The 27,183-nt window shown below is 33.0% G+C and overlaps 1 protein-coding gene across 3 annotated transcripts in view; it reads left to right on the top strand.

Annotated features, from left to right (window-relative positions):
* Positions 1 to 27,183, top strand: part of LOC145249553 (katanin-interacting protein-like) — a 648,058-nt gene that overhangs the window by 377,863 nt on the left and 243,012 nt on the right. For all 3 annotated transcript variants that reach the window (XM_080111227.1, XM_080111229.1, XM_080111228.1), the window contains exon 31: positions 21,820 to 21,878. In XM_080111227.1, coding sequence (XP_079967353.1) covers positions 21,820 to 21,878 — 59 coding nt within the window. The remainder of the gene's footprint in view (positions 1 to 21,819; positions 21,879 to 27,183) is intronic.

Below are 27,183 nucleotides of genomic sequence, written 5' to 3' on the forward strand. Positions count from 1 at the left end.
TGAGATACCTACTGGATTAATAGAGTGATCTAACCATTTTTCCAACGATCTTGGCAACAGATTTGATGTATGTGTTCCATTTCAGATCAGGAGTACAGGTCAATCCCAGAAGCTTGTCAAGACATTTACAGCTTTTTTAGTCATACGAGAGTCATTCCAGAAGTAAGCCCTCCTATTTTTAATTAAAAAAATAAACTATGAAAGAGCTACGAAAACGAGAGTGGTACCATTAAAAAGAGCAACTTTTTGTGCTCCAGCATTTATACCACCATTCTCAATACACTTTTGCCATCCTCTTTTGATGCCTCAGTCGTCAAAATCCGGAGTGTGCTTTGTCAATTAAATCTCTGTTACCACTCTGCAATCAAAGAATACATCTCATCAACTGCATCAACTTCGTAAACGTTGAACACACATTGATGAATATTGATCGGTTCCATTATTTTTCCGCATGGAAGAATTGAATAACACACCTCTGTCTCTGACGCACGTCCATGACAGGGATTTCTTTCTTAGAGGCTTACAACGTCAATATCTGCAACAGACAGATGAAACTTTCAGGTCATGAACGCTGTCATCATAACAATGCAATTTGCAATCCCTTCTGATCCATTTGAGCAGAATGAAAAATAGGAGGCATTACTTTTGAAATACAACTTCAGAATGATTTCATGCATGTTTATTTACATCCCCTCTAATGGAGGTCTGAAAAGCCAGTGCACTAGGTGAAGTGCATTTTGACCTGCAAAAACTGCCTGATCAGTCCTGTTAGCATTCCCCAGTAGGGGTACGTCAAACAATTAACTTAAAACTACCCTCTTCGCAGAGAGAAGTTAATGCCTGGGTGAGTGAATTTCCTAGGACTGAAAAGAGCCATATCTCAGCCTGACAGCAGCGACATAACTGTCAAACTGATGTTAGGTAAATGCCGGGCAACGCTGGGTAGAATCATTTAATTGTCTATCTGTTTATTTATCTGTCTATCTAATTGTCTATCTATCTAGCAAAGTAAACAATAGATTGAATTGTGGGAAACAACGAGTTTAGCGAGCATGCAGGTGCAGAAAGGGTCAAAAGGTAATGTTGTGATAGGTATCAAACTGGTTGACTGATCAGTTTGCACCAGAAGTATGTGAATGGAGATCGGACGTGACGTGTCAGGTATTCTGGTTTGAATAAGCTGAGTTAAGTTTAGTGAGTTTGATTTGAGACACCGAAGAAACAAGATGGGGGAAGCAGATCTCCGCTTGAGTTCTCGTTGCTTTTATGTAGCTACTGTGGGATCCTTTTGTGTTCGTTGTGTCTGCACAGATCACATTTCCAGAACTGATATGGACAATCATTCTGCCAGTTAAGTTCTCAACATCTTTTGTATGGGTAACAGGCAAATCCGGCTTCTTTTAAGATTTTTCCAGAAAGTTATGTTTGGCTTTTGCTTGACTGTTAAGAGAGTAAGATTGTTTGTTACTTCATACCTTTCTACTGTGTGCTACTCCTGCGTCTTCTATATTTTTGGAGTCTTGCTTCTCCAAGACAATCCTCTGCCAATTGTTGAATGTTTGGCGCCCTTTCCAATCTGTTTAGTGCCCAATGTCTGAATGTTGAATTAAAATCAAGACTTTAAAGTCATCAGCTGTCAATGAGGATAGTCCAAAGTCGTCACAGTGTCTATTTACAACTGAAGCAAATGTGGTGTAATCTTGGTCTTTTTTATGGGGCAGGGTGATACATTTCTGTCTTTTATGAAATAAATTAGTTTTTGGACAGTATAATTACATCAAAGATTTTACTACCTTGTCAAAGGACAATTCACTCGTCTGTTTCGGGATGATGTAGTCCATCAACTCGTTATGCTTTGCAGCTCCCAATTTTTGTAATAAAAGATGAACCTGCATCTGCTCGTCCCATGACTTGCAATCTATCCTGAATACGTCACCAAATCTGTGAAAATAGACTTCAAAAGTCAACTCCTCTTCAGGAACATAATGAAATGTTTCTACTGCTGATCAGATCGTTTAACTAGTTATTGTTTTTATTTGCTATTACTTGAGTTATTAGTTTCATTTTTCTCTCCATTTCTCATTGTCTATTTAACTCCTTATCTTACTCTGCTTTTTCTTCAATGAACTTTGTCCGCTGCAGTTGGCTTTCATCATTTTCTTTCTGCTTCTCCATATTTTGTTTCTACAACTGTAACGTCTGAGCTTGCTGTAGACGCATTATTTCAACAAATTGCCTCAAACACTCTTCTATTTTGAAAAATAAATAGAATCACAAGACAAATCCAGGTCTAAAAAAGGTCCTGGATATGACCTTAAACTATATCCGATGGTGAGGCCCCAGCTTGCAGGCTTTGGGGAGTCTAAAGCCACTCCTTAATTGCTATTGCTTCCAGGTCCACTCTGACCCAGAGTGGTAGTACTTGTTAGGGTCCCAACTATGGGTTAAATAGAAACCGACTTGAAAAAAACCCAAATATATTCTATTAAAAAAATTTTCTTCAAAATCACTGAATTCGGCATTAAATAACCTGAAAAGGGTTGATATGCCGTAAAACAACCAACCAACCAAGTCTAAAAAATGAAGTTAGATTGACCGGACTATACTCCATTGTTGTAATGTTGCATCCCTGTGTTTTACAAGTATTTTAGTGAAATGTGCTCTGATGAACTTATTACACCTTTACTTCCTCCACGCACATATCCTCGACAAATCTGCTTAGCAACAAAATCACACCTCTTCACTGTTGAAGTCCTTAAATGCCAAAAAGCTTTCTACTTTAATTGCTTCTTCCCTTGAACAGCTAGACTCTGGAATTACCTTCCTGCTACCTGCTGCTAAAGTCTGTACATTTTAAATAAATGGAAAAACAATAATGTCACGGAAAAGATAGGCAAACTTAATCTTCACATTTCCCCACAAAAAAGTCGCGTACATGGAGAACAACAGTCAAGTAGGAATTTCTTTTAGCACAAAAATTTTGAGCCCAGAAAAATCTGGAATAAAAACGAATTGAAATCCCTTTTCATAGCATTCGAGTTGTTCTCCTGAACTTATGTAATGGAGTGAATATGGTTTCAATCCTTCGTAGGGTTAATATACGTTTTTTTCTTTTTCTCGTTGTTTTACTGAGAAAAAAAAGTCATACAGATTATCGACAAAAGATTTTTAAGTAGTTAAATTTCTTTTTCTACTCACAGTTTTGAAAAAGAAACTTTTTCAAAGTCGTTTTGCATCTTGTTGAAAAAACGTTGTAGAGCCAATCTTTGTATTCTCAAAGAAGGTAGAAAAAAAGTATGAGTTTGTTGGATGAAAGTTGATCGTTTATCCAAAAGAGATCCTTGTGGGTCATTTTTTTTAATCTTTTCATCGCTAATGTTATGGTCCAGTTTACAGGATCACAGTTATAAGGTGAAATAACAGTTAATCGACAAGTATACTCTCGGTATCTATTCGCTTCCCCACGAAAACAAAATGTAAGGCAAGCTTATTTTTAATGTAGGGGGAAAAGAAACGGAGCATACCATTTGCTTCTATTCAAAAAATCAATGGAGAACTGGATAGACTCGTCAAACCAGGAATTTTTATTACAGTCGACTACAGCAAATGAGCAGCCCTCACCGTGTTTATAAAGAAGAAATTTAAGAATATCAGTTGGTGCAGACTTCTCGACTGGGTTGGATGCAGCACTAATGGATCGTCATCATTTGCTACCCAGCCCTGAGGAAGTGTTTACTAACCTAAATAAAGGGGGAACTCTGGCAGTATGCAAAAATAAAATTGCTTTATAGTATAGAAGGGCTTCTCCCTCCATTGACTTAGAACAATTGAACTAGAGTGAAGGCCGAGCGAGTGTACTCTTTGTTTGAAGGAGGAAATGTCTGGCATTATATAAGCCAGACGACTCCATATTGTTCATAGATATAGAGGTGTTTACTACCACAGAACAATATGGTAGCCTGACCATTGGAAGGTGGGGGTGAACCAAGTTGATCATCTAATGCAATTTTCATTCATAGTGGAAAATTAGAGAGGGAATAGTATGCAGAATCCAAAATGGAGCTTAGAGCAACCGGCTGGACATACAATTCAGCTTAGTTTATGACAGTTGTTTTTTTGATGCCACGAATATTTGCCTATTTTACGATGTCTACACGGCATCGGTGTGAACAGATTTTTTGAAAGCATCTTTTCATATTTGATTATTTTGCTTTGTAGCATTTTATATTCAGTTTTCCTTTGTATCTTGCAAACAATTCTTCTATTGTTATTGTTGAAAGAGTTGACAAATGTTCCGATATTCAAACAACCATAAATCATGAAACAATTCAATCATTAATTCTTTTAACGTAGACAAATAAAATATTAGAAAGGAAAAAATGAATATAAATAGGGTTATAAAGCAAAATTCTTGGTGATTTGCTTGTATATATATATATATATATATATATATATATATTTATATATATATATATATATAATGTGTATGTATATATATTATGTATATGTATATATTATGTGTATGTATATATATATATATTATGTATATGTATATATTATGTGTATACATATATATATATATATTGTGTATGCATATATATATTATGTATATACATATATATATATATATTGTGTATGCATATATATATTATGTATATGTATATATTATGCATGTATATATTATTTGCATACATATATATATAAATATATATATATTATGTGTATGTATATATATGTATATATATATATATATATTATGTGTATATATTATGTATATCTATGTATTATGTATGTATATATTATGTGTGTATATATATATTTTTGTTGTGTATATACATATATATATATTATGTATGTATATATATTTATATATATATGTATGTAATTTATACTATATATATAATATATGTTTATTATGTGTATTATATATATTATGTATATATATAATATATGTGTATTATATATATTATGTATATATATATATATGTATGTGTATTATATATATATTATGTATATATATATATAATATATGTGTATTATATATATTATGTATATATATAATATATGTAGTATATGTATTATATGTGTATATATGTATTATTTATATATATTATGTATATATATAATGTATATATAATATATGTATTATATATATATATATATATATATATATATATATATATATATATATATATATATATAGTGTATATGTATTACCCCTATGAATTGTTTTTTTGTGTATTGATATTCATATTAAAAAGCCCTTTTTCTATTTATTTAAAAAGAAAATACAACTTTGTCATAAATAGATCGTTGAATTACATTTATCTAAAAAAAATCTAACTAATTTGCATATTCTTTTAATTTTAATTAATTCCCTATTAGTTTTTTCGGTTTTCTTATATGATGATTATCTTTAGTTAACTATTACATGTAATTATATTCATGCAGATATTCTACATGATTTATACTTGCATAATAGTTGCATAAAAAAGTTTATATGTAGCACAAAACTCCTTCTATATATATATTTATGTATGCGTATATATTTTTGTTTAGTAAATTTTGCCTAACAAACTCCTAGAGTTTTTGGTCTACAGACATGAAACTTTATATATAAGGTATTTGAATCCATGCAAAACTTTATATCTGTGTTTTACCAGGGGAAAATCTGTGCAAAAGTGTGAAAATTAAAAAAATGAAATTTGCCAGGTGAAGGTAGAACAACGGGATTACGAATCTGCATGCATAACGAAATAGCTATTAGTTCATGTTTTTATTTTTACCTTTGCAGTAAACATGTCTTTATAGTACAGTCATTAACGTCAAAGGAAAAAGTAAATCGTAAGCTAAACGTTTTGATTTCGATTCTCTATGATGGCACACAAGTCATTTTCTCCTAAACACTTTAAATCTTTACTATATATTGGGTCCCATATAATATAATAATAAATATGAAATCTGCATTAATCAAAATATCATATTTAAGCGTATTTTATGACCTGGCAATGCTGTTGGCCTGATAGTGTGTGTATATATATATATATATATATATATATATATATATATATATATAAATATATATATATATATATAAAAATTTTCTTATGAGTTTGTTCAAGCTGAGGATGGGGCATCCTACCAGATGCCAAACATCCACTCACTATCGTATATATTCTAATCAAGAAATCTTTTTAAGATTCTGACTGTCCCTTCGAGTACTATTGTTTGAATCTCTCTTGCACCTGGTTCACCAAGTATATTTGCCAGGTACTTTTTAAAATTCTTTTTCATGAGTCCAGTTGCTTCTGTAATCACTGGAATGATAAAGATCTTCCTATGATTCCAGTTTCTTTTCATGTCGTACATAAAAGATAACGAAATACCAAGTATTTCGTTATCTTTTATGTCTCAGCTCTGTTTAAGCAAGCATCATTTGGGACACTAAAGTTGCTTTTTTTTTTTAAACCCACTGTCGCTATTTCACTTTGATTAGCTACGTTTTCAAGGTATGTACGGATTACGTAGTCATAGTGAATGGTGTATAACTTATTTCCAACCGTTCTTTCTGGTAAACATGTTCCCAGGACTTGCATGTCAGCTGGTTCACACTCTCTCTTTCTGTGTGGGAGAACCGACACTTGTTGTTATTGCTGAGACCACTCGTCTTTTTGTCAGCAATCTTTGATCTTGGGCAGCCATTATAATTGTAGTGGAGTCGGAAAGGGTGAAAGTAGGAACATGACGACTTGGTAAGAATAAGAGGAAGATTTACATCAAGCAAGGGTTAGTGGAACAGAAAAGGTTAATAAGTCCGTGTGGAGTTGTCTCTGTACGACATCCGGGATAGCTCTCATTGAGCGGTCTAGACTTGCTGGTTATATGCCTAATGGACAAGTCCATCTTAGCAGTTATAAGGGTGCGTATGCCCCCACAACAATAATCCTCTCCTGATCATAGTGATGGAATCTTTTTAGCAAATCTTGGGCCTATATGTGTGTGTGTGTGTGTGTGTGTGTGTGTGTAAATATAAGTAGATGTGTGTACATGTATGTAAATATAAGTAGTTGTGTATATGTACATGTGTGTATGTGAATATGTGTACATGTGTATGTATGTAAATATATGTACATGTATATAAATATATGTACATGTGTATGTGTGTAAATATAAGTATATGTGTGTATGTAAATATATATACATGTATGCAAATATATGCACATGTGTGTATTTATGTAAATATATGTACATGTATGTATGTATGTATGTATGTATGTATGCATGTATGTATGTATGTATGTAGATATATGTACATGCGTGTGTGTATGTATGTAAATATAAGTATATGTACGTATGTAAAATATATGTACATACGTGTATGTATAAGAATATAATTTCTGATCTAAACCCAATATTTTGTAATATTTTGATGAACGCAGTGGAAAAGAAATACTTCAAAGCTTTCTGTTTTTTTGTTTTTTTTTTTAAGGGAAGAAGGGGAGAGTATTGCTGTTGCCCCACACCCACTTCCAAAAGGTAGATAGAAAGTTTAAAGACCGTAAGTAAAATGAGTAAATCGTCATGAAGAATATTTTCAAACGTTTCATTTCATGCCAATGTTTTCTGTCAATAAACGCGTTCTGTGATACAATTTTGTTCCAAAATGTAAGTGGAGTTTCACAACGAAAAAGAAACATTGATTTGGACTCCTTTGAAGATCGAATTGATTGTGTTGATTTATTTTGGGGTGCAGGCTGATCAATAACTCTTCGCTTAATTTGTTTGTCCTTTTTTTTTCTTTCCAACTAATTCTTGTACTAACAAGCAGACTTATTAAAGCATATCGCATCGGACTTGTACGAATACACTAAACGCAGCACACATGTATATGCATATATCTACAGAGGGTCTCAGAAAATGCAAAAGTGTGTTCGCACTTTATCAGCATTGTCTGTTATGGTTATCAATTTAAACATTTGCAAACATGATTCTTTAATTACATGTTTTCTGTATTCAAAGCTATTCCATTTCATTCTATGTTCATGAATAAAGATTTCATCGTTATTTGAAGTGTGAGTATATTTTTAAAGACAAGCGGCGTGTGTGTATATATATATATTTTTTTGTTTTTATTTTTTTTACACAGTGATCACCACTTATCAAGGCCCGGAAGCCACTCAGGGGTAACGGTTATTGCAGGTACATTACGTTAGTCTGGAGATTTGATGAAGTGTTTAATTAAGGGGGCGGTTCATTAGGAATTTGTTAACATTGGACTTGAAGACATCCAAGTTGTAGTCCGGAGGGAAGCAGGCAGACGGAACAGAGTTCCACAGGCGTGCAGTTCTAAGAAAGAAGCTTTGTTCATGGAATCCACGTTTTGATTTAAGCACAGATATAGAGTGGGGGAAAATTTTTCACAGTGGATTCAGCTAGACGGGTGTTTTTCGTGAAAGATTGGCGAGGGGGGACCAGAGATTGGAGTTCAGACGAGCACCTGCCATGGAAATAACAATAAAACAAGGATAGGCTCGCAACGTCTCTTCTGTATATATATATATATATATATATATATATATATATATATATATATATATATATATATATAGAGAGAGAGAGAGAGAGAGAGAGAGAGAGAGAGGGTGAAGATGTTTTTGTATATACTTTCTATTTTTATATATACTAAAATGTTCAAATTGAAAGCTCGATGATTGCCAGCATATAACAACAGAGCATACATAACTAAACAACATTTGGCTAAATTGCAAAGACGAAGATTTTATACACTTTTATACCAATCATTTTTACAAAACAAAAACTTCCGTACAGTCTACATATATAAAGTAGTAGCGTTCATGTATGTGTGTGTCTGTGTGTATAAGTCTCCTACAGCCCAAACTACTGGACAGATCATGACCAAACCTGGTATGATGATAGTCCCCCACCTAAGGATAGTGCACACCATATTTCAACATTAAGGTCAAGGTCATAGTCTATGTATATATACTCTCCTACAGCTCACACCATTGGAGCGATCATGACAAAACCTGGCATGATAGTCTCCGACCTACGATTGGTGCATACTATTTTTCAAGGTCTAGGTCAAATGTTAAGGTCAAGACTTTGTGGTACGCTCGGATACCCAAGCATATGGCAAAGTCCCACCGAGCAAAGTGCAGGTATTAGGTACGGGCAAAAATGGGTGGATAAAGATAGTTTTGAAAGCCAATTTATCATAATTGTTTTATAGGTTCCCGACTATTTTTTAATTGTATTTGAAAGATTAAAGACTAAAAGTTGATTTCCCACACGTGAAAAAAATATTTGTACACGTGAAAAAAAATGTTATGAAAAAATGTTTTCATGGCGAGCTAACCAATTCAGCTAAATTTTGAAGTTAAATAAGTTCATTGTAAAGATCCTTTAAAAGATAAATATTAGTTTCCTGGGTCTATTTCAAAGATAATTAGTAAAGTCCTAAGAGATCGAATTAAATCAAAAAAAGAAACACCTTATTTGTACAAAAAAATAACTTTATTAGCCTAAAAGACGATTTTGCGAAGAGCAACAAACGGAAGTTTTGTAAACATGGAATATACGGAAGCCCAAAATGTCAGCCAAGTAAAAGACTGTGAAAATGACGTCATGTATTTAAAATGGAGGAAGGGGAGGGTGCTAGTTTCATTTTTTTTCCCCCAGACGTGCATCCGTACATTCCTATCCTGAACGTTTGTATCATTTTTACCATTTTTTAATTTAAGTATTTTTCTATGTTCCTGTTTTTAAATTAATTTTTTTTTATCATTGTTCAAGATTATATAAAAATTACGTTACACCGAAAGTTTCACATTCATGCAAGCAAGAAAAATATTAAAATCTTAGATATAAAAATTATGCAAAACCTGTAGTTAAAAAAAAAGTAGAAATATTTTTTACTATTATAATTTTTTGTGTGAAAACATTAAATAAACAATGCTTAATTCAATGATAATATCGGTAGTCCGAGAAATTAATTTTTCTTTAAGTTATATCGAATTCATTAATACAGACTTTAGGGGCGTTTTGTAATGTTCCTGTAAAAATTAAATAATTTTTTTTTTTAATTGTTATAATTTACGATGCTTTATTTTAATAAAAAAAAACAAAAGTAAATTCATTTTTTTTTTACTACATAAAACTATAACTTTAGTAAAGGTATTTTTGTTTAAACAAAATAATACATTTCCAAAAAGATTTAAATAAAAATAATGAGTTTAATATATTCCGTGATCATTATTTGATAAATACTGAAAATTTCAGTATTGTGATTAATTTCCTGATTTTTGGTGAATTTTGAAGTAAAGGGAGGGGTCAAAATGTTTATACACTTTGAGCATCGGCATTCATTTTGCACGTACCTAATAATACATATAAAGCTGTAGTAACATCCATTCCATGCAATAGTCTGACAAATGACATTGTCTTTAGGTTTTAATTTTGATCTGTCTGAGTATTTTCTTTTTTCTTTTTTTACTCATAAAGTAAACAGTTTAAACAAAACGTACCATATATTTTTTAAAGATGGTGTCATGCTAGCCTAATGGTTATTGTACTTGACACACCATCTTTAAGTTTTGGTTTCGATCTCAGCACAAGTTTTTTTTTTGTTAATTACAAGAAGTGAACAGTTTAGACAAAACATAATATTTTTTTAAAGATGGTGTCATGCTAGCCTAATGGTTATTGCACTTGACACACCATCTTTAAGTTTTGGTTTCGATCTCAGCACAAGTATTTTTTTTTTTTATTAATTACAGAAAGTGAACAGTTTAGACAGAACATAATACTTGCATGCATATGTCTCAGTTTCTGTATGAATTAAAATATAATATTTATGCATATTTTACGACCGGGTAACACCGGGTTCATCTTCCAGTTTTCAATAATCTCATAGTATTCATCATCATTAAGTTAAGAAGTAAACAATTAGCTAAGATAACTTTAATCTATCCCTTCCAAGTCCGTTCTGTTCTAATAAAACCTTAAGGAAAACTCAATGAACGTCTCTTTGTGTCCTTTTTTCTATATGAAAAATAGTTTATTTCTATAGAAACCACTAGACGAAATGACAACGAGTAAGAAAGTCAAAAGACTCCTATGTAAACAACCCACCTTTATGTATAAAGAACTTTATTTTGTTGTTGAAAATGTTACATTTCTTTGAAGCCAAGGGGAGATAATCTATTGACACTATAGACAAGGGGAATAACCTAAGGGTCTTCTGTTTTTAGTGCTAGTGGAGCTCTCCATTTGAGTTTCTTTCCTTGAACAAAGCTCAAAGAAACTTTTTCCATAGCAAATATAATGCTTTCTGGGCCACCAGTGGTCGGTCTCTCGCAGTAGAATCATGAGTGATTAGTAGGGCTGTGACAGTAGCATATTCTTTTCATTGTTTTGACTTTCAAGAATATATCCGACACAGTTAATCAACCGAGAACCACATCACTGTATATAAATGATGTAAGATATCAACGGATACACACTCGAGAGTCAAAACAATGGAAAGAATATGCTGTTGTCCTAGCCCTATTGATTAGATATCTCATGCGCCCTGTAACAGAACCATTGCGTGTGAGTCTCTGGAGTTCGATATATTCTGCACATCATAAAGGCAACTCACTCAACCCGATCAAAATTGATGCCACCACAAATACAAATGTAAGGAATGTTTACTGAATACCATTCTTGTGTTCTATTTTCTTTCATACCTAGGTGTATGTTATTTGCCTAATGGATGTTGTTACAAACTATGGAATCAGCTGTAAACTCTTTGGAATCTGTTACAGTGGTTTGCATACTAATACTCTTTTTTTTTACGCACATTTTATTTGTATTTTTTACATCTTTTTGTCTGCAAACGTTACTTTTCTTTTTTTCTGTTTTCCCTTTTTCTTTTCCTCTATTTTTCATATTTTTCTATTTTTCTGTTTTTTTTTTAATCTTTTCTCCTTTCTCTTTCTTTTCCTCTATTTTTCATATTTTTCTGTTTTTCTGCTTTTTTTTTTAAATCTTTTCTCCTTTCTCTTTCTTTTCCTCTATTTTTCTTTTTTTTTTAAAATCTTTTCTCCTTTCTCTTTCTTTTCCTCCATTTTTCTGTTTTTTTTTAAATCTTTTCTCCTTTCTCTTTCTTTTCCTCTATTTTTCATATTTTTCTGGTTTTTTTTTATTCTTTTCTCCTTTCCCTTTCTTTTCCTCTATTTTTCATATTTTTCTGGGTTTTTTTTTATCTTTTCTTCTTTCTCTTTCTTTTCCTCTATTTTTCATATTTTTCTGTTTTTTTTTATCTCTTTCTCTGTTTTTTCTTCTTCCTCTTTCTTTTCCTCTATTTTTCATATTTTTCTGGGTTTCTTTCTTTTTTCTGTCTTTTCTTCTTTCTCTTTCCTTTCCTCTATTTTTGTATTTTCTGCGTTTTTTTTCTCTTTCTCTGTCTTTTCTTCTTGCCATTTCTTTTCCTCTATCCCCACATTTATCTTCTTCTCTACCTCTTCCTCTGTCTTCTATCTCCTCCTCTATCTCCTATCACCTGCACTACCTCCTCTTCTCCCATCTTCTTCTCTATTTCTCCTATCTCTTCCTCTATTTCCTCCTCTCTCCTCCTATATTGCTTTCTTTATCTCTTCGATCTTTTCCTCTCTCTTTTTTCTCTCTATATTTTCTTCTTTCTTTCCTTCTCCCCCCCCTCCCTGCTGACCATAGAACGAGCACTGCATTCATTATAAAGAATTCTCCCTTCATCTTCGGAACTGTGTCCTTGGCAGATCTCCATCAAAGACTATGCTTCCTCTTCACCATCTCTACAAATTCTAACCCAACCCCAACAAACTAATGCCATGTCCCCTCGGGGAAAGAAAGGGGAGAAACTCAGATAATATGCAACAATAACTATCTCACTCTCCTACCCCGTAACATCATCCTAGTATGGACTCCTGTTTATCGATATTCTCAAATCACAAGAGAGTTTCACTGCGATTGCTATGTACAGTATCCAACTTATATATGTATATATATATATATATATATATATATATATATATATATATATATATATATATGAGTTGTCTGTGTTTAATGATTGGGGACGTGATTACAGATAACCCCGTTTTTATAAGAATTTTTTTTATTGACAAACCCATTGTTCTTCATGTTTGGGAAAATACGGAAAATATCTGAGTCGACAAAGAATGCCCTTATTTGCTTGAATTTCATTTGGTTCTTTTATGTTTTGTAATTTATAGCCACTATCGGTAAAAGTTAAAGGTTGCTGTCAGAGAAGAACGCTAGAAAATATATGTTTTAAAATAGTTTTATGTTGTTTTTGTTCTGTATTAACCAGATGAAGAATCATTTCCATTCAAAACTCAGTGTTACGCATGTAAAGTTGAGAAAAGCACGCTTGAAATGCATCAATACTATGTGAGTAAGCTAAATAAAAAAAAAAAAATGGTCACCAAATTTGACCTGATGTCGTGTTTGTCAAAAAACATAACTCAAATTTATTTGAAATGATTCCCCATTTAATAATATCTATTAATAATCTCTATGTATATAAAGTAGTAGCGTGTGTGTGTGTGTGTATGTATAACATTTTTAAAGGTCAAGGTCATAGCCTATTTATATATATATATATATATATATATATATATATATATATATATATATATATATATATATATATATACACTCTCCTACAGCCCACACCACTGGACTGATCATAACCAAACCTTACATGATGGTCTCTGACCTAGGGATGGTGCACACTATTTTTCAAGGTCAAGGTCAAATGTTAAGGTCGAGACTTTACTAGTAATAATATAGATTAATAATATTTAACAATATTTTTGATGACTAAACATATTTAATCTAATAATAGCAATCACTATGACATTCCACAACTATTAACTATGACACCCTCGTTTCCAGGGATTGTTCCTTGGTTGAGGAACGTCCTGGGAACACAACCAGCTCCCCAGGAGAATAAGCGATATCAAACGATAGGCACATGGAAACATCAATGTCGTCGGCTATAACCGGCTAGCATGGGTCACTTCTTGAATCTTCATTGCGTGGAGATAGCGTTACCAGCATGGCAGGGACCAAATGCTGAAATTTAACGCTTGTATAGAAATAGCGAACAAATGCATTTTTATAAAAATATAAAATTTATTTTATGGTTAATAATGGAGGAGCATATTTTTGCCGTTGACGAATGCGTGCAACAAAACTGCTATATTTGTGCATCCGCTCCGTACAAGGTGCAAGCTTCAACTGTTTAAAACAGTAGAATTACAATTCAATTTCCCTCTTCTTCATTGCAAGAGAGGTAAAGAGAATGAACGAAAGAGAGAGAGAGAGAGAGAGAGATATATAGATAGATAGAAAGACATAAAACGAGAGAAAGAGATATATTCATGAAGTTTGAACATTGTTTTGTTTTTGTGTGCGTTTGACCTTTCGAATTCAAGGGTCTCATATCGTTTTCTTACTCTTAGCTCGAGTCGTATCTGATTGATAATAGTTACTGAAGCTGCCATGTTTTTCAATAATAACGTCTTTCTTTCTCGCCCGCCCACGAGCACAGTCAGTCACAAATTAGGTGTAAGGTTTATTAATGTAGAAGCCCTAGCTCCCCCAAAAGGGGCGCTCTTCATTGTGCCACAAACCATGTAAGTTCAGAATCTGGTACATTAGAAAATACCAATTAAAATCACCCCAACTTAAATATCTACATCACTCTTATTCCCCACAAATTTAATAGAGCTCAGGCGAATTTCAACTCCCACACCTATTGGTGTCATTCCTACATTAATCAAGGTACCAATTTCCAACTGCATGCAATTACCATGACTAATTAGTCAAGAAAATATATTGTATATTTCATTTATATTTTAATATTCGAAGGGACCCTATGGAATTTTTTTTTTCTCTCCCATAATGAGCCTAGATTCTATTATAATTTTAATATTTTCAATACTTTATAATATATTAATTTAAAACTAGCGGCACCTGTGAAAATTCCACAGCGGACGCATTCATATGTAATATATTGATGTTGGCATTCTGTAGATGTTCAGCGTAAATGAAGATACTCTGATATCATTGTAGCTCTTTTGTAAAAACTGCTAGCGGTGACGCCTGGTGTACCTATTTACTATGCCTCCCCACGGGACAGAGTTAGACACCAGGGTCGTTTTTTAACGTGGAGACAAGGTACAAAAATAAAAATTGTCTCAGTCGTGAAGGATTTCTCCTCCACCGAAAGAGAACAAGAAATAGAAGTGCAGCATCTGAAGAACAGATACTACACTTGTGACGCCTGGTGTAGGCTGGTAATAAAGAAGGCTTAAATATGATATTTTAATTCTTGCAGATTTCGTATATATTATTATAGAGTAAATGTTCTATCGATTCTTATATGTTATAAAGTTGCGATTTCAAAAATAAAAAAAATATGTCCATATGATTTGGGTGCATGAGCTTGAATCGAAACCGAAACGAAAACTTATGAAGAATTCTTGATAAAATTATTGATAAAAAATAAGTAACTTGAGGGCCATCAGCTATAATCGAAACCAAAACCAAAACTAAATAGCAAAATTTATGACTGTGTACAAATATTATTTTACTAAAAACATTTTCTCTGATGAGATAAGCAATTTATTGAAAATCCATGGATTAAGAAATGAACTTTAAATTTTTGTGTTGAGGAATAAATTTGTAAATTTTTTTAATCTAGTGAGTTTAATTCCAAATTTGTACTTATACTATTGCTTTGTCTTGTATATTGAGCTTCTTTATCTGGTTGGGATTGTCTTAGAAATATTGATATTAATATTATATGAACTTTGATTTTAGAGTATTATACAATTTGTAATCTGTAAGTATTTCAAAATTTTATATATATATATATATATATATATATATATATATATATATATATATATATACAGTACTGTTTCACTGTTTCACAGCTCATCAGTGCGGCTAGACAGGCAACTGCCTCAAGTCAGGATCGAAACCCGGCCGCCCAAATGACAGTCAAGGTTTCTCACCATTACGCTATACGGCTGCTGTTGTGAGGGTAATGAATTAATGATGTTTTGACATCGTCCAAATGCCTCCGTTCGATTTGTTTACACAAAGAACATTGCTTAATACGCTAATGGCAGTTTGTATATCACTTCCCAATATGCTGCCACTCAAGATGGGGAGCATTATAGTCATCCACATACAGTACTGTTTCGCTGTTTCACAGCTCACCAGTGCAGCTAGAAAGACAACTGCCTCAAGCCAGGGTCGAAGATAGGGGGCATATATACGGCTTCACGTATGAATAACCATGTGTATATAAGTATCGAATCGAACATATGGATGAGTTTTATATATATATATATATATATATATATATATATATATATATATATATATATATATATATATAAGTGAAAATGTGTGTGTGCATTTCCCTCCCAAATAACTAAGAGTGTAAAAAAATAAAATGTATTTAAATTTATTTAAAAATAAATAAAATAAGAAAGAAGATGATCCCGTAAATTGTCGATATCATATCGTTTTCTTACTCTTAGCTCGAGTCGTATCTGATTGATAATAGTTACTGAAGCTGCCATGTTCTAGAGACTCGAGATTTGACATAAGGAGTAGTGAGATTTCGGAAAATCGTTTTAATCGGTTTTCGGCCAGAAATTTGGTTGTCAAAGTTGAACGATTTGACCTTTGAAAACTTTACCAAACTCTTCTGCCAATTTTGAGTCTATGTGGTTAAAAGTAAAGAACCTTACCTCATGCATCGTGCGGCTCGTGTTAGGAAAGAAAAAAAAGAGAAAATAAAAATGGTATTTATGGACTGAAAATCACGTGATGTGACGAGAGGGGGGAGGGGTATGCAAATGAGATGTGGTTGGGTCTCTCTATAAAAGAGCCGTCTTCTTTATTTTGGGCGTCAGTGTGGAAAGTGCAGAGAGAATAGAACAGTTGGGTTTGAGTTTGAGACTTTTGATCTGAGGTTGAGTTCAAATTTAACGTCAGTTTAAACACTTCAAATTTTAAATGTAGGTTACTTGGACATGAATCAAACCTTTTGATTTGATTTGAGCCCAAAAAATAAATGTCAGCAGGTCAAAATTGGGGTCAAAGTTTAAAAAAAAATTTGACCTCTGCAGTCTCTATTAAATTACTCAGCCAATTTCTGGTCTAAACATTTGAAATTTGACATAAAGGGTATTCAGACATGCAGCAAGCATTTTAATCAGTTTTGGGGCGATAATTTGGCTGCCAAAAGGTCAAAGTTGAAAGATTTGACCTTTGCAAATTCTACCACACACACACGCAGACAAAGTTGCATTTATCTAATTGTATGTATGTATATATATATATATATATATATATATATATATATATTTTTGTTTATATATGTACGCGTGTTTGCTATACATATGTATACATTGAATTATGCTGTTTACTAGTTTCTTTGTTATTAGATTAAAATAATAAATGTATTTTTCTCTCGGCTTTTCACATGTATCAGCAAATATTCTTTCAAATTTTGACTCGTCTCACATTGCAAATCTCATTTAACAAAATTTATTATTTTCCAAATATGATTATTGTTTGTAAGATATAATTAATATTGCTTCTTTTATCTGTATTAATCTTCCATTTATCCTATTTTTAGTGAAAAGTCGCTCTCCATGTTTGTCTGTGTGCATGTATGTGTACATATATATATATATATATATATATATATATATATATATATATATACATATATATATACGTATATATATTTAAACATATATATATATGTACACATATACATATATACATGCATATATATATATATATATATATATATATATATATATATATATATATATACACACACACACACACACATATATATATATATATATATACAGTGTACTTTGGGGTAATTGCGCCAAATCCAAGGGTAATTACGCCAACTAAAAAAAGGCTCTTTATATGCATGGTTGCCAAAAGAGCACTTTTACCTAGTTGGCTCAATTACTCCAGACTTGGCGCAATTACTCCAAAGTACGGTATATAATATATATATATATATATATATATATATATATATATATATATATATATATATATATATATATATATATATATATAAAATTTATAGTTTTTTATATTTGAATTTCATTCCGAAACATATAATTTTTTCAAAACAAAAATTTATTATTTGAACAAAGAATACAATTCAAAGTAATTTCTTTAATCCATGGATTTTCGATGTACGCCCAGAGGAGAGTCATTAGCAAAATATTAATTCTAGTTTGAAATAATTTTGCTCTTTAGCACATACTTAGTAAATATATCAAAGATTAAAGTTTTTTAAAAGACATGGAGCAAGAAAATAAGAGTTGAAACAAAAAAAGATATGAGATTTTGGTATCCGAATGGAATAGTAATCTTTGAATAGAATAGGACGATGTTATTCGGTTCCAAATTGGTTGAAGAAAAATATTACCCCCCCCCAAGAATATTTTGTAAGACTTGAAATGCTCTGTCTGTGTGTGTGTGTACATTTCCCTACCAAATTACTCTGTCAACTTTTAGGACATGAGCGGTATTGAGATTTGGGAAAATCTTTTTAATCGGTTTCTGGCCAGAAATTTGGCTGTCAACGGGTCAAAGTTCAACGATTTAACCTTTGAAAACTCTACTAAATTCCTCCGCCAATTTTGGGTCTAAACACTTGAAATTTTAGATGTAGGTTAGTTGGACATGGATCAAACTTTTTAATTTGATTTGAGCCCAAAACAATAAATATTAAGGAGTCAAAATTGGGGTCAAATTTAAAAAACATTTACCTCTCAGCCAAATTTTGGTCTAAACATTTGAAATTTTACATAAAGTGTATTCAGACATAGGGCAAGCTTTTTAATTAATTTTTGGGCGAAAATTTGGCTGGCAAAGGGTCAAAGTTCCAAAGATTTGATCTTTGATGTCTCTTGCAAACTATTCAGTCAATTTTGAGTCTAAACATTTGAAATTTGACATAAAGGGTATTCAGACATGCAGCAAGCTTTTTCATCAGTTTTTGGGTGAAAACTTGGCTGCCAAGAGATAAAAGATGAAAGAGTTAATCTTTGCAGACTCTACCAAACTCATCCGCCAATTTTTGGTCTAAACACTTGAAATTTTAGATGTAGGTTACCTGGACAGGAGTCAAACTTTTACAGTACATAGGGCTCAAGCAAAGCCGGGCTGAACTGCTAGTATATATATAAGTGAAATTGTGTGTATGTGTCTGTGTGTGTGTACATTTCCCTACCAAACTACTCTGTCAATTTTCAGTTTACAGACACGAGATTTGGTATAACGGGTATTGAGATTTGGGAAAATCGTTTTAATCGGTTTCTGACTGTCAAGGGGTGAAAGTGAAACGATTTGATCTTTGAAAACGCTACCAAACTCCTCCGCCAGTTTTGGGTCTAAACACTTTTAGATGTAAGTTACTTGGACATGGGTCAAACTTTTTAATTCGATTTGAGCCCAAAACAATAAAGGTAACGGGGTCAAAATTGGTGTCAAATGTTTTTAAAATTTGACCTCTGCGGTCTCTATCAAATCACTCGGCCAATTTTTGATCTGAACATTTGAAATTTTACATAAAGTGTATTCAGACATAGGGCAAGCTTTTTAATCGGGTTTTGGCAAAAAATTACACTGCCATGAGGTCAAAGTTGAAAGAATTGGCATTTGCAGACTCTACCAAACTCCCCGGCCAATTTTGGGTCTATACATTTGAAATTTTAGATGTAGGTTACCTAGACATGAGTCAAACATTATAATATATATATATATATATATATATATATATATATATATATATATATATATATATATATATATGCACATAGCGTTATGAACAGTACATAGAGCCCGAGCAAAATTCAAAAAACAAACAAACAATTCCCCAAACATCACCGGATCATTAATAAATTGTCAGAACGATGAGTATAACATGTTCCTGTTTTTGAAGGTAAGATAATAGTGTCTTAGAGAGGCTTATATTAGTTTCATTTATCTTCTATGTAGTGTTGCAGCGATGGATTAGTTAGTCCAATATTATTAGGATGTTACTAGTGCTGGATCAAAGAACGTCTACACATAAAACACGAATCTGACATACTACTCTATAAATACAGTAAAATGAAATAAGAACACTTGAACCATTGAAGTAAATGTCTATTCTCCTAAAATACCATTCTGACATGCACTGCTCTGGGCAGTGTCCTGATTTTTTTTTTTTTTTTGTTATGATGCCTCTCTTCTGTTCAAGAATAATTTGTAGATTTTTTTAATAGACATTGCTTTAAGAAAATTTGTTTGGTATGCAGGGGTTTTTTTTTTTACCTTTATTTTTTGTTTCGAGTTATTTAATTTCGGATCCAATAATTTTTGTATTAAATTTTGATACTTCAGGTTCTTTATATTTTTAAATATTTATGCATGGTGTTTGGTTTGGTTGTTTTGTTTTATGGCATATGAACACTTTTAAGATTACCCAGCACAGCCGTAGCTGAGATTGAACTTACTACATGAGTTTGTAGTGTAATTCAAATTTTGTTGGTAGCTGAATACTTGATGCTTCGCCAGGTCTATCAAGGGTATTTTTTCGTTACGCCATTACTAGATGGGATGCCTACCACGGCTTAGGAGAGTCCCATCTAGGATAGGCCGCACCAGTTTCTCAACCTGGTATTTTACCTTGCGGTACATACATCACCCATCTGGTACTGGCCAGGCTCAACATTGCTTAACTTTTGTGATCTGGCGAGAACCGTTGTGTCACATATTTAATGCTAAATCCAGTCATTTGGAAAAAAATTTTATCGTTCAAGTTCTTTGTATTTTCAAATATCCATTCATGGTGTTTGGTTTTTCTTGGTTGTTTTGTAGAAGAAAATTGTTTTTGCTTTTTGGCTTTGCAGAACATTATTGAGTTTTGCAAAAGGGAAAGAAAAACAACAATAGCATCAATGTTTGGTGCTTTTTAAGTAAGGAAGCCAATATCTTCAGGCAGCTTGGTTGAGTAGCACCACATAGATAGGCCTGGAGAAAATTCCAGTCAGTTTTCAGCCCATTCAGGATCACACCTCCTACTGATAAGACTATTACCAAAGTATCCAAGAAAAAATAAGTTAATACCTGCAACGTAACGTGTTGGTTAGTATAATATTGCTGGGGGAGTTACTGGTGTTGAGTCAAAATTAGTGATGGGACGATTTCAATATTTTTCCCGATTCCAATACAATTACCGATTCCAATTCTTTATAAATTTCTAAATATTTAATTACAAAGTAGCTATTTTTCCTGATTACCGTAAAAACGCATGCTAAATGTGCATGTATTTTCTAAAAGGTAAAAACAGGCTTATGTGTGTGTATGGGGGGGGGTGATCTAAAGATTTTAGTTTTACCGGTAGTTCAAAATTAATAAATATTTATTATTTTATCATTACAACGAGCAGTGGAAGATTGTTTTTAATGAAATCAATTTAAAACAGATAATTAAAGGAATCGTTTTTAGGCATCGGAAAATAGGCACAAATTTTCCCGATTCCAATACTCCAAAAAAGTTCCGATTTTTCGATTCCGATTAATCGTCCCAACACTAGTCAAAATATTAAATGCTCAACATACTATTTTACACTCATAACCTATAATTTTTCATATTATATTTTGCTAGTAATATTTAATCATTTTTCTGTATCTTTTTTTTTTTCAGATCAATATCTACAGACCAGCCTAACTTATGCTATGAAAGCGTTCCAATGCCATCAGGATGTATCCTTTTTTTTTTTTTTTTTTTTGTATTAATTCTAAAAAAGTTTTTATTTGCTAGATGTTCTAATACATGGCCAGGTATATGAAAAACGCCATTTGACAGAAGTAGGTTCACTTGGCACAGAAAGGGGATGTACGTTAAGTGAAGGCAATTCAAAAACCCATCCTCCTTCGCCGTCACCGACAATAAAGATATCTCATTATATTTCCACATATCAATGTGCTGTCATCTTTTTTTAAACACAGCAGGAATACTACAATTGCCAGTGATCGCTCACCGGTAAAAACAGTGTTCCCTGGAGTTCGAGTATTCTATGGAGAACCATGTGTAAGCCTCACAAAAAGCAGGGTAGCTAGTGACACAGCGCCGCATTTCGTTGGACTGATTTTTTTTTTTTTTTGTACAAAGGAATCACCACTTATCAAGGCCCAGAGGCCACTCGAGGATAAGAGTTAAAGCACGTACAGTGGTCAAAAGGACAATATCATAGTAATCATTAGAAGTGTAAATTTGGTAAATTAGATTACTTAAGGGGAACGGCTCATCAAGAACTTGTTTACATTGGACTTGAAGACGGCCATATTGTAGTTAGCTGGAAAGAGTTCCACAGGTGTGCAGTTCTTAGAAAGAAGCTTTGTTCATGGAATCCATGTTTAGGTTTAGGCACAGATAAAGAGTGGGGGAAATTATTGATAGTGTTTACAGCCAAACGAGTGTTTCTTGTGAATGATTGGGGAAGGGGGACCATAGATTGGAGCTCAGATGAGCACTTGCCATAAAAATAATGATAAAACAGAGGAAGGCTCACAATGTCTCTTCTGTGAGAAAGAGGTTGCAGGGAAGAGAAAAGGGCATCCCCAACTAGGCTACGAAGTCTATTCTGAACTCTGATGTATTCCTGAATGGTGTTAAGTATCAAAAATGAGCTTTGCATGGGGGAGGGGGGCAACGATGATCCAAACTAGAAAGATTATATCTTATCTTTATCTAAAGAGTCTGTAAAAATGAAATAGTTAATTGAGTTTCCATTTGAAAAGTGATGTGTAGGGGCGGGGGGGGGGGTATTTGTGATATAAATAAAAAAAAAGAAAATTGTGTAAATCATTTACATTTATTGCTCACTGCAACTGAAGAAAAGATTTACTTCTTCCTTCAAAATACGTCCTTTTTAGAGAGAGGTCTGTAACGTGTTAATCCAAACTTTTCTGAAAATGTGCAAGGGGCATAACTCTACTCTCCAAATCCCGTTGAGGCAGGCAAGATAAACTAGGCAAAGAGTTATTTTCCTTTTTATATGTTCTGTTTCATGTAACATCCCCCGTCCCTCTTGAAGTTTGTTGGCATGGACGAATCTGCATTAGGCTTGCATGATTTTCAATGCAACACGATATTCTTGGTAACATTTTGAGCTGAGTCAGTATTTTCCATTTCTTTCGGTCACTATTGAAAATCAGTACAAATCATCAAATATCCTTGAATAGCTTGTAGTCTTGATAAATCGTGATTCATTAGTAACCAGAAATAAAATATATTACTGATATTGCTGTTTTCAAGGAGATCCAATTTTCTTTTTTATGGAAATCGCTCCAGACGAGGCATGAAGTCACTTGATGTAAGAAGCTAAGAAAAAAAAAAAAGGTCAGAAACTAATCAAAAGTAAGTATTAAATGGATATATTCTGAGCCAGAAAACGGTAGTTCTCTCCCCTTTGTCAGAAACATTGCTTATAGAATGTGAGGACTAAAGGACAAAGTAAGGGAAGTGCGAGTTACGAAGCTGCCGAAAGTAAACGCAAGGTCTGATTCTCCGATGAGGCCTCACTCGTTCAAGTCAGTACAAGTTAGAGCGCTTTTCAGAATCCTTAATACTGTACATGTTCACAGGGTAGGCTTTGCTGGTTAAATCGTTCCCCTTAAGCAAGATTTATCGCGTCTTTCCATGGATAAATGCATGCTGCACGTCCCTGCGTAATCCACTGCTCAATAACGATTCCATCGTCAGATGCTTTTCACCTTCTCTCCCTTCACTTGAAGAAATAAAAGAGCAGTTCCACACACAGCTCGACAACACCTTAACTGCATCCAGAGGAAATTGGCCGAAACGTTGTGAACCAATAAAAACAAACAAACAACAACTAATAAAGATGAGACTAATAGTCCGAAATAAAAATAAAATTAACATAAAAAATGCTCATCTCAAAAATAAAAAATTCCAATTAAGGAATAATATATATATATACCTTAACTGCAGTTTCCCAAAATGACAAAACTAATCCTCCTCAGCGATTTCAACGCCAGAATAGGTTTAAACCTTGATGTATGGCAGGAGATTATACATAGATACTGCGTCGGAACAAAGAAAATGAAAATAGCATCAGCCTATTAAATCAAGCTATATATATATATATATATATATATATATATATATATATATATATATATATATATATATAAATGAACGTATCTGTGTGTCTGTCTGTGTACATTTCCCTACGCAATAACTCTCTCAATTTAAAGTCTACAGACTCAAAATTTGATATGCAGGGTACTGAGATTTGGGAAAATCTTTGTGTTCCATTTTCGGCCAGAAATTTGGCTGTTAAGGGGTCAAAATTCCACAATTTGACCTTTGAGAACTCTACCAAACTCCTCCGACAATTTTGGGTAAAAACAATTGAAATTTTAGATAAGGGTTCCTTGGACAGAGATCTAACTTAATAACTTGATTTGAGCCCAAAACAATAAATGTTAAGGGGTCATAATAGGGGTCAAAGTTTTTTAAAATTTGACCTCTGCGGTCTCTACTAAATTACTCAGACAATTTCTGGTCTAAACATTTGAAATTTTACATAAAGGGTATTCAGAGATAGGGCAAGCTTTTTACTCCGTTTGGGTCGAAAATTTTCAATTATCAATATATAAATGTGTGTATGTATATATGTTTGCATGTCTGCCTAAAACTTTTGACAGAGGCGACAGATTTTCACAAGATCAGCATCGTTTTGAAGTTCGACCTTTCAGACGACAAATATCGAAAAATTGGCTAAAAACATTAATATCTTCATCTTCAACTGGGCAGTTTTCTACAGGGGAGGGTGCTTTTTTCGCCGATATTTTTTAAAGTCATCCTCTCCTTTCGGTTGTCTAGCCTTAATTAAAACCTATGTCACTTCCGGTTTGATGGTGGTCGTAACAGTAAAGACGTCAGGTTTTTTCCTGTCCTTTTCCTCCTTTGTGGTACGGGTTCGAGCCTGCCTTCCTGCTACCATTTTTTTTTCTTTTTGCTCAACACACCCATCCAAACACCTGGGCAACGCCGGGCTGAAATGCTAGTATATATATATATACTAGCAGGGGTGCCCGGCGTTGCTCGGGTGTTTGGAGGTGTATGCTGTGCAAAAAAAGCAAAAAAGCAAAAAAAATGGTTAATTTTTTAAAACTTTGACCCCTATTATGACCCCTTAAAATTTGTAGTTTCGGGCTCAAATCACTTTATTAAGTTAGATCCAGGTTCAAGGAATCTATATCTAAAATTTCAAGTGTCTAGACCCAAAATTGTCGGAGGAGTTTGGTAGAGTTCTTAAAGGTCAAATCGTTGAAATTTGATCCCTTAACAGCCAAATTTCTGGCTGACACCCGTCACATCGATTTTCCCAAATCTCAGTACCCGGTATTTCAAATTTCGAGTCTATAGACTAAAAATTGACAGAGTTATTGCATAGGGAAATGTACACAGACAGTCAGACAGACAGACACGTTCACTTTTATAGATATAATATAGATATTAGCAGGCCGCCCGGCATTGCCTGGTTCTAAAGTATGCTTAAATATGATATTTTGATTAATGCATATTTCGTATTCATCATTATATTATATTGGACCCAATATATTATAACGATATAAAAAATTTTAAAAAGAAATGACTCATGCGGCACCACCAAGAATTGAAACGCAAACGTTTAACTTACGATTTACTTTTTCCTTTGACTTTAATGACTGTACTATGGAGACATGTTTACAGCAAAGTTAAAAATTAAAACATGAACCAATAGCTATTTCGTTATGCATGCAGATTCGTAATGCCAATGTCCAACCTTCACTGGCAAATTTGATTTTTTTTTAATTTTCACACTTTTGCACCGATTTTCACCTGGTAAAACCCAAATATAAAGTTTCATATGGGTTCGAATACCCTGTATATGAAGTTTCATGTTTGTAGACCAAAAACTGACAGAGGAGTTTAGTAGGCAAAATGTTTTAAAAGAAATATAAATACGCATACATAAATATATATAGAAAGAGGTTGTGTTTACTATAACCTTTTTACGCAAATATTATGCAAGTATAAATCATGTAAAATATCTGCAATATTAGCAAGTATTTTTACTGGTTAAAAACCAAATCGAAGGTATACCCAAATACCTGCAAATACCTTATATATTAAGTTTCAAGTCTGTAGACCGAATATTAAGAGAGGACTTTGGTAGAGACGTTTCACACACACACTGACAAGGTCACTTATATATAGATAAGAACATGTAGACACCATGCATAAAAAGAATTAAGTGTAATAATGAAATGAAACCAATCATCTTCTATATATATAAAAGCCAAACGTCTGTGTGTATGTATGTATGTTTGTTTGTAACGCTAAAACTTTTGAAAGACGGAACCAAACTTGACAAATTTGGTATCATATCGAAGCCCCATCACCCGGATGACAAATATCGAAATTTCACGTCAAACGGACCACTAGAAGTTGGTCAACTGATCAGTTATCTTCGAGGGGGGGCCCCAAAAAAACCTGTCATTATCTATATATATAAAAGACAAATGTTTGTTTGTAACGCTAAAACTTGAGATGAAAGATTCCTCTCCCCTAAGAATAAAACATATGTTCAATATCTGCTTTTGTTTTTTCATTGTTTATACGGTCCCGAGCAACGCCGGGTAGCCCTGCTAGTTTAATAAGAAATCATAAAAATGAATAAGTAATCAATGAACACTTGTTTTTCAAACGAATAAGCAAATTAGTTAACTTCATGAAGTCGCTCGCATGTCAATTACTGTATTAAAACGTTTGTATTAATAATTTTTAAAAAGAAAATGTAAGATTTCAGTGTCAATGTCAGAGCAAGAAAAATCTCAACTTTATACTTGTGCGTGTATATATATATATATATATATATATATATATATATATATATCGGTTCTAGGTTCGATCCTCGGCTTGAGATAGGTGTTAGTCTAGCGGCACTGATGAGTTGTGAAACAACGAAACAGAACTGTATGTCGATGACTAAAA

Source organism: Euprymna scolopes, chromosome 28, assembly GCF_053919585.1.
Source record: "Euprymna scolopes isolate OS-2025 chromosome 28, ASM5391958v1, whole genome shotgun sequence".
Lineage (NCBI taxonomy): Eukaryota > Metazoa > Mollusca > Cephalopoda > Sepiida > Sepiolidae > Euprymna > Euprymna scolopes.